The 14,894-nt window shown below is 36.7% G+C and overlaps 2 protein-coding genes across 2 annotated transcripts; both read right to left on the reverse strand.

Moving 5' to 3' along the window:
- Positions 1-413: 413 nt before the first annotated feature.
- On the reverse strand, positions 414-6,650 carry LOC113760511 (T-complex protein 1 subunit beta). The gene is made up of 12 exons (XM_027303123.1): positions 6,446-6,650; positions 5,725-5,788; positions 5,565-5,621; positions 5,322-5,387; positions 5,121-5,232; positions 4,757-4,885; positions 4,019-4,090; positions 3,641-3,756; positions 3,485-3,561; positions 2,352-2,837; positions 1,133-1,448; positions 414-949 (listed from the first exon to the last, which is right to left on the reverse strand). Exons 2-12 carry the CDS (start codon positions 5,728-5,730, stop codon positions 803-805), a joined length of 1,584 nt encoding a protein of 527 aa, XP_027158924.1. The 5' UTR covers positions 5,731-5,788; positions 6,446-6,650; the 3' UTR covers positions 414-802.
- A 1,175-nt stretch (positions 6,651-7,825) lies between these two features.
- LOC113749316 (GTPase LSG1-2) lies at positions 7,826-14,602 on the reverse strand. Its single transcript, XM_027293007.1, has 7 exons — positions 14,160-14,602; positions 12,037-12,138; positions 11,879-11,965; positions 10,912-11,005; positions 9,834-9,890; positions 9,399-9,478; positions 7,826-9,307 (listed from the first exon to the last, which is right to left on the reverse strand). The coding sequence occupies exons 1-7, from the start codon at positions 14,381-14,383 to the stop codon at positions 8,161-8,163; spliced, it is 1,791 nt and encodes a 596-aa protein (XP_027148808.1). The 5' UTR covers positions 14,384-14,602; the 3' UTR covers positions 7,826-8,160.
- Positions 14,603-14,894: the final 292 nt, after the last annotated feature.

The following is a 14,894-nucleotide window of genomic DNA, read 5'->3' on the forward strand; positions in this document are numbered from 1 at the left end:
CAATCCCTACGTTTTATAACTCTGCTAATTGTTCTTGAGGTCCCTTGGTATCCACCCTAATCATTTCCTACCTCCATTTCGGTTGAATGGGGAATAACTTGGTTCACAGTAATATTTCTACATATTTTTATCCATCAAACATCTAAAATGCATTTTCATGATTTTCGTTCCTGCTGCCTCATGCATCTGCTATCATACTCTGAATTTTGCCGACAAGCAAACTTGATCCTACCACTAGTTTATCCTTCACCATCACCCTCACCCTCACCCTTTATGTTTTTTTGGATCGCCTACCTATTTATTTCTGTGAAAACATATTTACTGTGTTTGGTTCTGCTTGTCAACTTCTCATAACTCCTGTAATTTGGTTAAATAGATCTTTAAACTGGGAAGATATGCAGACTGTAACCTAATAATATACCAAAGAAATGCTCTCATAAATCAGAGAAATCAGAAAGATACAGCAATACCTAAAACACTTTTTTCTCTTCCTTTCTTTCTTGGCAAGGAAAAAGGGCAGCTACAAGTACGACCAGAAAAGCCTAAACGCAGAAAATTGTCAACCTTTTCATGTCATGCCAGTAATGCCAATACAACATTTGAAACAAAAATGTCTCCTAAAATAAAGCAAAACATGTTTAGGGCATGGTTTTTAACTTGTAATCAGTGAAACCACTGAAAACCTCAAAAGTTTAGCAACTCAAACAAATGCCATAACAGCAGCGCCATTGACACAAGTACTTCTGTGAGAAAACGTACTAAAGCAGATTCCCTTGATCAGGTCTAGTTAACAGGTTTTTTTTCACATTCTATCTTCCCTCCTGCGTGGGGCACAAGTAATGATTTCATCAACTCTTAAAATCATCTCAGCAGCCTCAGTTGCAGAGAGTAACACAGCTTGCTTAACTTTAAATGCTTCAGAGATTCCAAGCTCTGCCATATCTCCTACCTGTCAAGATCACAAAATACATTTATTTGGCATAAACTGACACTTGAAATTGGTGCGAGTTACATAATTTCAATCTATAGGAATAATTATCGACAAAGCTTTAATTCACATCATCAATGGTTCAAATGGCAATCAGATCTCCAATGAACAAACCATAGCCTAGTTGTCCACTATTTCACTTACAGATCCAGATATGACATCAATCCCTGCAGCGCTTCCTTCCTCGTGATGTTCTGCACGGAGTTGGGAAACCAATTCAGCACTGTCCAGACCTGCATTATCAGCAATAATAGTTGGAATGGCCAATAATGCTCGTGAGAAAGCTTCAATGGCATGAGACTTTTTCCCAGGGGTCTTCCTAGCTAGTTCATCCACTGCTTTTGCCATCACCATCTCTGGCCATCCACCTCCAAACAACACTCTACTGTCGTTTACAGTCTGAGATAAAACACACAAGGCATCGTGTAGGGATCTTTCAGCTTCATCCAGTACATGAGAACTGCCACAAGAATCAGGAAGATATCAACAAAGATAGACAGATGAGTAAAGATTGCTCCAGATCCGCAATAGCTGACAAAATCACTATTATAATAGCAAAGCACCATATCACACCACAGACAAATGCTAAACAATCAAAAGAGGATGCAGGTTTGGTCAACATAAACGTGCTTGTAGTCTATGCAAGCAAATACCAAAGAGGAATCCAAAACACATCCATCATTATTTCCCTAAACTGGTCCCAAGACACTGCCTGCCATATATACTACTGTAAAGATCAATACAGAAAATTCCACTTTGGAAGTTAAACATCTATTGCAGTAAACCTGCATAATTCGCAGTTCTGTGCTGGAATCTGCAGGCTTTTGATTTGAACTAGTAAATACATGCTTAATTCACTTTTTTCAAACAACTTGTCAATGAAGATTAAACAAAAGTGCCAGTTGGACATCAGATGGCACGTTGAATCTGTAAGCTGACTGGCCCAAAGACGGTGCTAATAAACTCAAGTAGATGATGCAAGATACAAGAGAAGACTAGAAAAAAGAGAACATCCACAAGAACTAGAGGGAAAATTATGCACCTGAGACAAAAATTGTAAGAAAGAGATCTTTCAAGAACTGGTAAACTATCTCCATCAATAAAATTGACAACTATGACAAAGCATGCACTAGAAAGATATAGGGCATGGGAATTGACATGGCCTCAACCCTTGAGCTAGTCAATGGTTTTGGAAGTTGGCTAAACCGAACTAGTCCTGGGGCCAGTATTTATATATTTTGCCCAAATATTTTGCGAAAAAAAAGGTCTACTTGCAGACTACGGCAACAAGACAACATCACCTATAGCACAGCATATGATGATAGTTAGCAGGATAACAGCGTAAATTGGTCAAGAAAAGTACCTTGCACCCCTAAGTACAATTGTACAGGCCTGACCCATTTCACAACCAGAAAAGTGGATCAATTTGTCCTCACCAATCATAATTTCCTCAATAAGTTTACACTGTCCAAGCTTAACAGACTCAGGATTGTCAAAGGTTGAAGCAATCTCCCCACCAGTAACGAGTGCAAGTCGCTCAATACCATCAAAATCAGCATGCTCTATTGCAAGTACTCCAGCATCAGCAAACAATTCCTCTGGAAAATTGTAGATCAACTGACGGTTAACAAAACAGTTTATCCCATGAGCAATAATCTTCTGCACCTTCTCTCTCATCTTCTCCTTTTCGGCCCCTTCAATCTCTGCAACTTTAGACATTGAATCAACACGCACACGTGCCCCATAGATTTTCACTTTGTCTGTGTCCATTGCAGTATTAGCCACTAAAATCTTTGCATTCTCAATTCTCTTTGGTTGACCAATACCAATTTTCTTGTCCAAAATAAATCTGCAACACAAGATGCAGTACACAATAAAAAGAGTCCAGAAAGAGGTTTTCAGATCTTCAAAAATTTAGCAGCAAGACAGGCAAAGGTGAATGCAAATCTCTAAATTTAGCATTTGGAAACAAAAAATTGAAAAGCTTGGTGTAGCTTGTGCACAAAAGAACATGAAAACCACTGACAAAGCAAATCAATCTTTTATTCAAAGATATAGGAAATAACCGTATTAGACACCAATAACATACAATAGAATAGACCTCTGCCCCTATACAAAACTACAAATGATGTTTTAAAAGTAGAGTACATGCATAAGGTAGCATTTAAGGAATTTTCTTATAGAAGGTTAAATGCAAATAACAAAATTTCTCTTCCGCAGTCATGCAAACAACAATATTTCTCTTCCATAGTCACCATCTATGTATGCATCTTTTAAGCAGAAAAAATCCAGGATATTAGTCCAAGCGGCAATAAGATCCAAATCTTGGCAGGGTGTCCTCACAGCTCAACAAAAAGTCAAGAACATAACCCCACTCACCACTTTCCCAACCGTCAGGAAAAAGGTAAAGAGGAATAGTAAACAAGCAAGCAAGCAAACAAACAAACAAGAAAAAGGCTTAAAAAGTAGCAAATAGGATAAAATTGAATAGCCTACCCCTCATCTAAAAATGAATCCTTCAGTGAACCTCCAGGTTTTTTTATAATTTGAATAGCCTCCAGATTTGTACTGCCCTGTCATTCAGAATTTGTCAGAAAAAGCATAAAAGAGTGACAAAAAACCAAAACTCCAACCCACCAAAGGTACATTTACCTTTAGCCTCATGACAGCATCAACAGCTAGTTTTGCAAAATGTTCCTTGTCCTGAGACAAAATTTTTGAACTCAAAGTAGTCATTGCAATCTTCATTAAATCTGATTTGAATTTCTCTGCACAGTCCAATGAAAAAAAGAGTTAAAATTGCTAATGCATATTAAGAACAACCAATCAGCAGTAGTTGAAGCATCTATGTAAATATGAACCCCTCTCATGCCAGCAAATGCATCAATAAGTAAATGAAGGAGAACCAACTTAAGTTTGAAGTAATAAGGGGAAAATCAAGTAATGGAATAGGTCAAAAGGTTGTATAATCACTCAAATATCATACACAGCAACTATATCCAATTAAATCCCAAGAAGTAACAGTGATACCTGCATCTTGTTTATTGTCAACAACCTTCTCCAACAATGCATTCCGAGCACATTCAGCTGCCACACGATAGCCTATCGAAAGCAGTAAACCAAATTAAGATGAAAACTGAGCATACATAGGTAACTAAATTACCTTAAGTGAGGTGACATAGGTAACATAATGCTGTTAATCCATGGACAAAAACAGAGAACAAAATAGGACATCATAAGCACATGTGCAAAATTCAATTGGACACTTAAACTTTCAGCTATGCTATAAACTAGAAGAACCAATAGACTTGCATGAAATTAAGCCAACAGATGCAACAATAGAAGATCCCAATAAGAATCTAATCATCATTAGAACTGTTATCAGCATAATATAAAGAGCTTTGTCAACATCAGTGTAGGATTGTAGTTCAAATAAGAGACAGGACTGCATGATCAACAGAACAAATGAAGAGTCCACTATTACAATGAGCAACAGTAGCCATTGTCTAGGCCATCATAAAGAAAGTCCAACTTAGACAACATATATCATAGAGTTCTAACCATTGAATGTCTCACAAACAGTGCAAAGAATTGCAAAGGTACCTAAGATCACCTACATAAACTATAAGATGTAAGGAAAGCAACAAAAATAGTGGAATTTCAATCAACATTTTCTGAACTTCTGGTGTGCTAAATGCAGACTTCCAATTGTTTCAAGTAGTGTTAAGATATTAATAAGTATAGGGAAAAAGATAAATTAAAACCGACCTGAGATGATTGTCATTGGATGAATTTTAGCATTCACCAGCTTTTCTGCCTCCCGTAGAAGCTCCCCAGCCAAAACAACAACTGAAGTTGTCCCATCACCTACTTCATCATCCTGAACTTTTGAGATGTCTATATGATGGAATTAAAGGAACAACACCACATGCCATTGTTTAATCAATTCTTCGGCATAACTATTTAATAATATTGTTAACAATTAATACTCCAAAAAGATCACACATCCTCAAGAGCATATTCATCAATGCATATAAAACTCCACACTAAACAGCAGTAGAAGGGAAGAACCTTGTGGAACTAGGAACATGGTAAGACTGAGAAGAGTCTAAGAAACAAACAAAAAGGATACCAACAAGGACTTTTGCAGCTGGGTTGTCAATATGGAGGGACTTCAAGATGGTGGCACCATCATTTGTAACTGTTACACTTCTTCCTCTGCCTGTTGATTGTAAAATCTTATCCTGCAAAGCAGAAATATAAATTAACTAAGGAAATGCAAACATTGCATGTACTCAAACTGTCCACTATACGAAGATGAGTTGCACTGTACCATTCCTTTAGGTCCCAAGGTTGTCTTCACCAAGTCAGCTATTGCCATAGCTCCAACAAAAGAAGCCTGGTACATACCAAATGCTAATCCTTGTTAGGAGGGAAAAAAGCTGCATTTAAACAATTGCATAACTCATAGTTTCGGTAGATCCAGATCCACACTAGTCTCTAATACTCTTCAGCAGTGTACAAATTACATGTTACTAAATGGAACTATCATTAACTTGTAGTAATACTAACTTACCATTCTAGCCCTTTCTCCCTTTTCTTCGGTGGCTTCATCTTTAAAAAGTCTCTCAACCTACAATACTCAAAGGAAAAAAGAATAAATGTATGCAAAATTTGTACAACATATTATTGTGATAAAGAAAAAGCAATTGAAGGCCACAAAATTATTAACATACCGCCATTGTGAAGGAACTTGGCAGAGAAAAAACTGAACCACAAGTGCTCAAAGATAATAATGATCTGAAACAAGAAAAAACCATGCTTTCTTCAATGTAAGCCAAAGGAAACCATAATTAACTGCTTGATATTTTATCCAAGTAATTCCTTCAAAATACAAGAATCTAACTTCCTCATCTTCATTATTTTTTTCATGAACAACGTGCCCTCAGCCCATGACCTTTTAAAGCGACTCAAAATGAATAAAAAATTATTCAAAACAGCAGAAAAACAAGCATTACTTTTGAAACCAACGGAGCAAAAAGAATCACACTAACTTAATTAAGCGAAAAAAATGTGTTTATTAGTCATTCATTTTATACCCTTTCTTAGTTGGCAAACAGTGCAATGCCTCTACTCACCGAACTGTTCAATGCTCATCTCATCATTAAATCTAAATGTAGAAATCAGGTTAAAAAAACTAATATTTAATCAATGACTCCATTTTTCTACCTCCTAAACAAACCCAAATTGCACAGCCCTACCTTATACCATCGCTATACCACTCCCCATTACCAAAAAAATTACCAATCTGGAAACTATTAGGTCTAAAAGCAGTCTAATTCCACCACAAAGTGCGAGTACTTAATGGAAGAAAATTGAAAATTTTTACACAAAAATACGAGCTCAAATTAAAAACGTAATACTTCCAACATATTAGTGAGGGATGTAAGAATTTACCCTAGATTTCGAAATGGATCGTTGTTGATTGGTGGAAAAGAGCTCAACCTGCTTCCTTTTTCTTGAACGACGGTTAAAGACGGTGGAGATGGCTGAAGTGGTGGTTTGCGGCCGCTGCAGCAGAGGAGAGAGGGAAAGAGGGCACGGGGGTTTTGAGTAATGGCGCTGTATGAAGGTTTTGAGTGTGTACTTTGTAGTGCTTCGACTTTAGGCTGTGTTTGGAAGTGCTAGAACATTGTAGAGACAAAATAAAAAACTACAAACAATAAAAAGTGTGTTTTGATGTGGATTATTTGGGATAATTTTTTCAAAAAAAAAACACTATAACTCTTTTTCATGTGATGTATGTCAAATAAAAAGATGGTTGAAAAATTTGTTGATAATGCAAGCAAATAAATTTTGACAAAAATAATATACTATCCTAACAATTTATTAACTAGTATTTTGACCCGCGCATTAGCCTGGTTCTTTTATTAGTATTAGTTGTGAATTTATACAAGTATGAATAATTCAAAAAAAGATAAAACAACATTCTTATGTATTCATGAATATTTATGTTGGAAAATTAATCATTTGTTTGGGTACAAAATTTTTTCTCAAATAATATTTTATTTGAATCATAAACACATTTTCAACCATGTTTTCATCACATATATATCACATCACAAAAAATATTAAAGTATTTTCAAATAATCTCCTATCTAAACACACCCAATGTTTTCAAGTGTTCAAGTACCATATAACTTTTTGAAAACTTCTATACATACATTTATTTTAACATAATACTACTATTTATTAAATATGCAAGGTATACGAAAAAGATTGATAAATATTCTTTTCATTAATCATTGGATTTTTATATGATTAGAAACCTTAAACTATATCTTTGTACTCAACTAATTACCAAATATGCAAAAATATATTTTCTTTATTATGAATATTAATTTTCTAGCAATGTGAATGTAGTAGAAATTAAAATAAAACTTTTTAATATGCAAAAAAGTTGCGCAACCAATAGGGGAGAGAAAGGGGGAGGGTTCCGAGAGGGGGAAAAGGAAGAGGGAGGGAGGGAGGAAGGGAGGAGGAGAGAGAGAGGACAGGAAAAAAAAGAAACTGATGCTTGTAGAGAGAGTTGGGTGGTGCCAATGGGGAGGGAGGAAGGAGGGGAGAGGGAGGGAGGAAAAAGAAAAAGAAAAATTATTTTCCCAACTCTCAAATATACCAAAATTTTTCTACTAATTTTATATTAAAATTATAGTAAAATTTTATACACACACTCAAAAAGCACACCTTCCCAGCAGAATATCCATTTACATTATGCTGGAGAGTTAATTGTTTCTTCAATTTTACAAGTGTTTGTTTAGTTTCAAAAGGAAGATATACCAAAATTTCATTTTCTTGGAACTGAAAGATAAAATTTATGACTTTTACAACTCTATAGTCAATTCGTCATATCAAATACTACCTATTAAGTTACACACAACCTAGACATTCTTTACCCAGTTTGACAAATGTCATGGCCATTTAGTCCAAAATATATCCCCGAATCAGCTGGCTAGTTTCTCATTAAGACATTCTCTAAGCCCGCAGTCCACTCCATATGTATCTCACATGAGCTACGGCCAGCTGCTGGAGGACTGGAACCAACGGCCAGCACCTGGCACTACCAATCAGGATGAAAACTTTTGCCAATATCAACTCTCAAGATGAGCCAATTAAGGCATTAGAGGGCCTGTATTCACAGGCTTCTGGAAAACCCTGGCCACCGGCATTCCATCTCCTTCATCATCTTTGACCCTCCATGTGCGATCTTTCTTTCTTTGAGGTTTCTTGTGTTGCTTATGGGGTGCAGTTGAGGGTTTCTTCTTCCTAACCTGTCCCTGAACTGAAGAAAGTCCGTTTGCTATGTCAAATGAATTCAGATCATTCAGCACATGCTCTAAACTGGGGCCACCTTCATGTTCACTAACTGAAGGATTTTCAGCATCAGAAGAATCTGATTCATATGTGTCGGATAGGCAGATTCCGACTGTATCTTTCATGGCAGTTTCCTCATCGGCCATTCCTGGGGGCAGCTCATAATGAGGCAGCTTGCCATCAATGTAATCCTTCAAAATTTGGCGAGCAGCTCTTGTTTCATCTGGCAGCCCACTTGCAGCAACATACCCCCGAGATGCGCAATATGCTCTTAAAAGCTCAGAGGCCAGGGGGGGTCGAGTTTGTAGTTCATAAGACTTGGGTTTGGGCAAGGAGATATTGTAGACATCCTCAATCATTTGTCTAGGTACTCGATTTGCCACAACCTGTACAGCTTCCCTATGCTCAGTCATCCGATCAATAGGCAAAACACCTGAAGCAATCATCTCGTATCTTGAGCTTGTAAAGGATGGGAAGACTAAACCAGGGCAATCACATAGTGTAAGCTTCTCAGATATGATCAATGTTTGGAAATGCTTTGTCTTCCCAGGAGTTGAGGTTACACCTGTCCGCTTCTCCCCTACCAAAGCATTTATTGTTGAACTCTTTCCCACATTTGGATAACCCACAAATCCCACAATTACACTCTTAGATACAGTATTTTCAAATAAATTCTCTTCAGAAGAATAATCATAAGGTGGGCTACTGTTATTTGGTGCCGATCCATTTCTCATGGAAACAATTTCTTCAGCTTCAGACTGTAAACGGGCCAGTAGTTCCTCCCTACCATATATCTTTGTCTCAGAATCAACGGATTCTAGCTGCTCATTTTGCATTCTAGAGGAGCTACTGATCTTCTTCCCCTCCAAAGCTGCATAAGCAGCCTTAGCTGACCAGAATATAAAGAGAATCCCATGAAGGCGGAAGTATGTTGCCCACTTCTCTCTGTCAATAATGCGAACTTAGAAGTTAATATATTATACAAGAAAAAGTGAAACTCAAACGGGTGACAGCAGAAAGTCGATTCGTTGCTTACCTGACAGAAAGAGGTAAAAGATCTGCCTTGTTGACAAGAAGCAATGTCCTTTTGTGCTGATCAACTTCTTGTGCATATGCCTGTATTTGACAAAGTGTTTGAAGTCTAGCCAGTAAGATTGAATACAGATACGCGGAATCATGTTTAATTCAGGACAGCACAAATCTTTTATTGTTTTCTGAAGTTTTTTTCCACAAGCATTCATGGCACAAAATTCAAATAATGCAGTTAGCAAAGAGGTGGGGGAAGATGAATCCAGTTATCCAAAAATGGCCAAAATGAGTTTAAAATTTGCACGCAATCAGAGGCAGAAATGAAGTCTTTGATGTACTGTATTTCCTAAATCCTAAATAAAAAGGACACTGGAACATGGTGCAATATTGCATTGTACTCAGTCATCCCAACAAGAAAGATTTGAAATCCATAGATATTTACCTCCAAATCAGGGCACCGATAGAAGAGTGGGTCTCGTGCATCAACTACCATAACAAGCTGAGGAAGAAAGAGAAGCAGAAAGAGAGTGACATCAGCTCCTATGAAGCTCAGATTATCCAACACCCGGCTTAAAATTTAAAACATATCCATTCACAGAAAATGAAAATAATGAGAGTTATGTTCCCTCAGAGGGTTAAGAACATTTTTCCGCTATGGTAGCCACATATTCATGTCAGCAAAACATTGATGCAGCAACGACTATGAAGAACCCACCCTGCCGAAATACCTCTAGGAAAGTTGCAGGAAAAAAGAAAGTACAGACACATTCACATGCAAGACATACAACACAGAGACACATATATAACTGGACGATGTCTGTTTTAGCATTCAGATATCATTGAAAGGGAAGAAGATGTGGGAAAGAAATCCTTCATATAACCATCAACAAAAAATGATCTAAAATTTGGCCTCCAGCGTATCACTGATACTGAAGAAGCTACAACCCATGCTGCCACCAATGTGGCATCCATCAATAACTTTATGCGAAAAGAACTACCCCACTAGGAAATTGGATATTCTATTGCCTGAAAAGCATCAGTTTCTTGCTTAATCAGTTGTAGCAGCGCAATTAGCAGAAACTTTTTCTGACATGAACCACATAATTTTACCATCATTATCACATAAAAGAGTATGAAAGCACTGATTGCCTATCGTTTAATTTTCTGACGATAACAGACATGCTAAGTTTTATGAGATCTTAGAAAAAGCTCATAAGGCATTTTGAACCCTAAGGTTTGGCATTTTATTGCTTACTTGCTCCTTCAACTAATGCACATGCACCAAAATTCATGATGATCATCAAAAGACATGAGTTATCAGCAAATATCATATATACAACCTTAATTTATTTTCCAACAGTCAATCACACATGATTTTACTCGGAGGAGTATTGCCTAATAAAATAATTATTATCTAAATCTGTCACATAAAATAATGGTTCCCGAAGTTGGTCTAATTATCAGATAATTTTCACCAGCAGGTAGTCAATAGACATGAGACATCATAAATGTGAACCCACCAGGTCACTCCGTTCAACCACCCTCCAAAGCTGTCTCCATATATCAAGGTTTTTCTCAAATGGAGTCAGAACAAGCTTCTCATTCTCCTCAAGCCTGCACAAACCAAACATACACACATACATGAAAGTAGCAACTCAATATGACTCCAACTTATCCAAACAGAGTCATATTAAAACCACTAAACAGTCGAAATCTGAACCATGATGCTTATCAAACCATCAGCTGGCAATTCCAAATAAATAGGTTATTTGCAAGTAAATGTAGACGGTCACTTAAGCGTACACTTGACTGCACACAAATAATATAATCAACTCTACAGAGTTTTCAAAGATGCTACAAACATTACCTACTTATCGACATCCATTAACTCAATGTCTATTAGCATAACATCTTAAGTTTCAAATGAAGAAGAACAACCCACCTGTGAGATTATCAACTAATTGGAAATTAATAATAAAACTGCCAAGCGTCTATATCATTACAAACATGAAAGGGTAACTTGCTTAATTATAGATTGGTAGAAAAAATTTCTGAAAAGCCTACACTAAGGAAAGGCAAAGGCTTATTATACTTCAAGGAAGTTATTGCTATACCAATTTCTATTTGTACATGTAATCCATTGTCCACTATATCTGCCATGGACCAGCCTAACCAATCGGTTACGATATCCATTCATCTACCCTATTCTGAGAAAGACTCAGTCCAACAATATCTCACAATCTTCTCTGGCCACTAGATAGGTAAAATTGTTCAGTATAATATGGTCTGACAACTATACTCACAAGCCAAAAAGCACTAACAGAATTGGGAAGTACTCTATGTAATGGATGCATAAACTAAACTCCCTCTATTAATTTGCATCATATTAATCAAGTCATTACATGAGACATTCTTGGAAGTATATGTCAATCTAGTTAATATGTTATCTATCCTTGCAATTATCCATTATGTTTGATAAAACCTTACCTGGCAAGGCTGCGGCGCCAAGCCAAAAATGCTTGTCGTTCATTAGCATCAAGCTCTTCCACTGACATTTTGGAATTCCATGGTGGCCTAACGAAGATCAACATATTCATGTCAATAAGCCATGTACAGTCAGTTCAAGGGAAAGAAAAAGTACATGCCTGCGTGGAACCCGAAGACTGCTGGCATGCAAAGCCTCCTCTTTCTTCTGTTGCTCCCGTCTTTCTTCAGGTGTCATCTCACTGGTGCTGGAACTAGAGTCTCTGTCGCAACATATTCATTGAACAGCCAATAAATCAAGTAGATATAGTGATATAGAGTAAAAGTATGCATATCATGAGCAAATGCAACTCAATCACATCTTATCAAGCAAAGATAAAGGTCATGCATAAGTCACATACCATGTTTAGACAACTTGTTCACAAGCCTCAACAAGTATAACTAATGGATCACTTCAAAAATATATTAAATGACAAAAATTTGATGGAAATTTCCCTGACACATGCTAAAGACTAAAAATCATTGCAGCAACAACTCCAAGATCAAAGGTCCGTCAAAAGCTAGCAGCTTGCATACGTGAAAGACATGTTAAGGCACTCATTTTAAAGAGGGGGGGGGGGGAGATCTTAAACTTAAAAGAAATATTAAGCATGAATATCTCGGATGGTGAATATGCGGATGCTTGATAAAGCAAGCACATCACAGAAGACTATCCATGTATGAAAATTGGCTTTCTTGTCATTTTCAGAGTAGCTCAACCCCTATAAATACCCTCATTTTCTCCAGGTAAAGTAATCCTAATTTTTATCAGGATTAATTTCTTAATTTTTTATTTTGGATTAGCAATTCTGATGCTAAACTACTACAGCTCATGCCTGTACTAACTTAAGCATCCGAGCTATCCTACTGGCGACACTGCATGAACATCTAATCAACTTATTTCTAGGTCCAGAACTGCTCAGAAGCACAAAAGTGTCATCTCAGTGTTCTTTTGCTTGACGGGTTGATCTTTCACCTCTTAACAGATATTTTCATCTGAGCAAAGAGTACTTTATAGCTAACAAAATTGAAATGAAATGCCATATAAATTGAGAACGTCCAAGGACTGGTCAATTGACAACAAGAAGATATTCACAAGGTGTTCTCCTGGTAAAATACCTTGATGTTTAAGTTAGTAAGTGCTTCATGAAGCATGATTAGTAAGTGCCTCTATAGAGGTTCAGATTTCTTGCCAAGCTTTAATGAGGGTTAGCAATAGGACTTTATCAGCAGCTAAAAGACAACAATGCCTTTAATCAAACTTATCCATCCTCTGCCAAATTCCATCGTTATTGGTGACACTATAGACACATTGATTAACAGATTATCTACCGATGTTCCTAGCAATACAGAATAGTAGATAAGCAATATTCAACAAAAAAACAAAAGTTAGTCCCTTCTCCATATAATGCATTCGATGTCCATCTCTCTTTATCGGGCAGTCTCACTTGATATTTACCTAAAGGGAAAATCTTCCCCAATCACTAGTAAAAGTAAATTCTTGATGCCTCATCTTCTCCACTAAGCTACATTTATATGTTAAAAAAAATTCAATGATAACTTTATAGTAATATTATTTTCCACTCTATCGGACAAGTTTCATTATCCTATCATGCATTTTGGAAATCTCAAAATCAGATTATTGAATTCAGAAAAGGATTCTAAATTTGTAGTGAACGAATTATGATTTCGGGTGTGCCACGTTTGCACTAAAGATAAGCTCCCGAAAATAACATTCAGCACGGATCTTGTGCTAAAACCATGCCAGAGCTTAATTATCAAATTTTGATCATAAATTGATTGAAAGTGCCGTGCTTTCCTCTTACATTTGAAAGAATCAGTAACCCACCACTAACTTGTACAATTCATGCAATACATTTTGCACAAAACCTGTCAGCATGTCTAACAGTCTTGCAAGCTGCAATCCTTCCGTATTCAGATTTATCCTATCTAGATTTGGCCACCACTTTAAGCACTAATTCATAGGTACACAGCTTCACATTTTCAATCAACTTTACAGCTTAAAATTTAACTATGCCATTATTTAACTCCAGCCAGCTCTAAGAAAGTAATAAAGACAAAAGCACCATTCTTTGATAAGACTACACAATACCCAACAGAATAACTCAGTAAAAACACAATTAAATTTTAAAAAACCTCAAAATGCTAAAATTACTGCAAAAAATACAAACCCAAATTTAAAGAAATTAAAAAAGACGATATAAGGAAATTAAAGTGGGCTTACAAATTGATGAGCACGTTGACAGGTGGATTGTTATCGGAGAAGAACCGGTGAGCCTCGTCAGCCTGCTCGATTACGGCGTCGATATCGCTAACGTCGGTAACGGATTCCAGAACTTTCTTGTTTTGGCCCCTGTAAAACCTCCCTTTCTCTTTACTATCTTGGATCATCTGATTATGGTGTTTCACCAGAGCTCTCCCTAAACCCATTTTCTCCCCCTTCCCCATTTCTTGCTTTCAATTATCCCCTTATTAATTTTTTTTTTTTTACTTTTGGGTCCAAAATATTTCGATTTTAGGAGCCAAAACCACAAACTCGTTTTATATTAGGTATTGTATGGGTAGTAGAGGTTAGTAGACTAAATGAGGCAGTGGACGGCGGCGGCGGTGGGCGGAATGCGATTAATGGAGGTGGGGGACGAGTAGGAGCTGCTTAAGCTGCTTGGGCTTTACCGCCTTAGTGGGATACTGAAGTTGACCTGGAATCCTGGCTTTTTTTTATTATTATTAATATTTTCAGAATATTAATCAAAAGTTTAACCCCAAAAAAAAATTTAATGAAAAGGATACATATTCGATATTACATCCTAATTCATAAAGATGGAACAATTTTGAATTACCATTAGGGTTAATGATAAAAACTCGCCTTAAAGTTTAGTCAAAGTTGCAGTTTACATCCTAACGTTTATTTTTTCTCACTTTACCTCTTATTTCAATCCAACTCATCAAGTTGACTATT

The sequence above is a fragment of the Coffea eugenioides genome, chromosome 1 (assembly GCF_003713205.1).
Source record: "Coffea eugenioides isolate CCC68of chromosome 1, Ceug_1.0, whole genome shotgun sequence".
NCBI lineage: Eukaryota > Viridiplantae > Streptophyta > Magnoliopsida > Gentianales > Rubiaceae > Coffea > Coffea eugenioides.

What these genes read in the sequence shown, in the direction of transcription:
- LOC113760511 (XM_027303123.1), bottom strand. An exon ending in AGCTGCAAAAGTCCTTGTTG is followed by an intron (nt 4,886 to 5,120) that starts GTATCCTTTTTG and finishes TCCATCATATAG; the next exon opens with ACATCTCAAAAGTTCAGGAT. An exon ending in TCCAATGACAATCATCTCAG is followed by an intron (nt 4,091 to 4,756) that starts GTCGGTTTTAAT and finishes TGCTTTCGATAG; the next exon opens with GCTATCGTGTGGCAGCTGAA.
- LOC113749316 (XM_027293007.1), bottom strand. Translation starts at nt 14,383, where the DNA reads ATGGGGAAGGGGGAGAAAATGGGTTTAGGGAGAGCTCTGGTGAAACAC. An exon ending in GTCAACGTGCTCATCAATTT is followed by an intron (nt 12,139 to 14,159) that starts GTAAGCCCACTT and finishes ATGTTGCGACAG; the next exon opens with AGACTCTAGTTCCAGCACCA. An exon ending in AGTCTTCGGGTTCCACGCAG is followed by an intron (nt 11,966 to 12,036) that starts GCATGTACTTTT and finishes GATCTTCGTTAG; the next exon opens with GCCACCATGGAATTCCAAAA.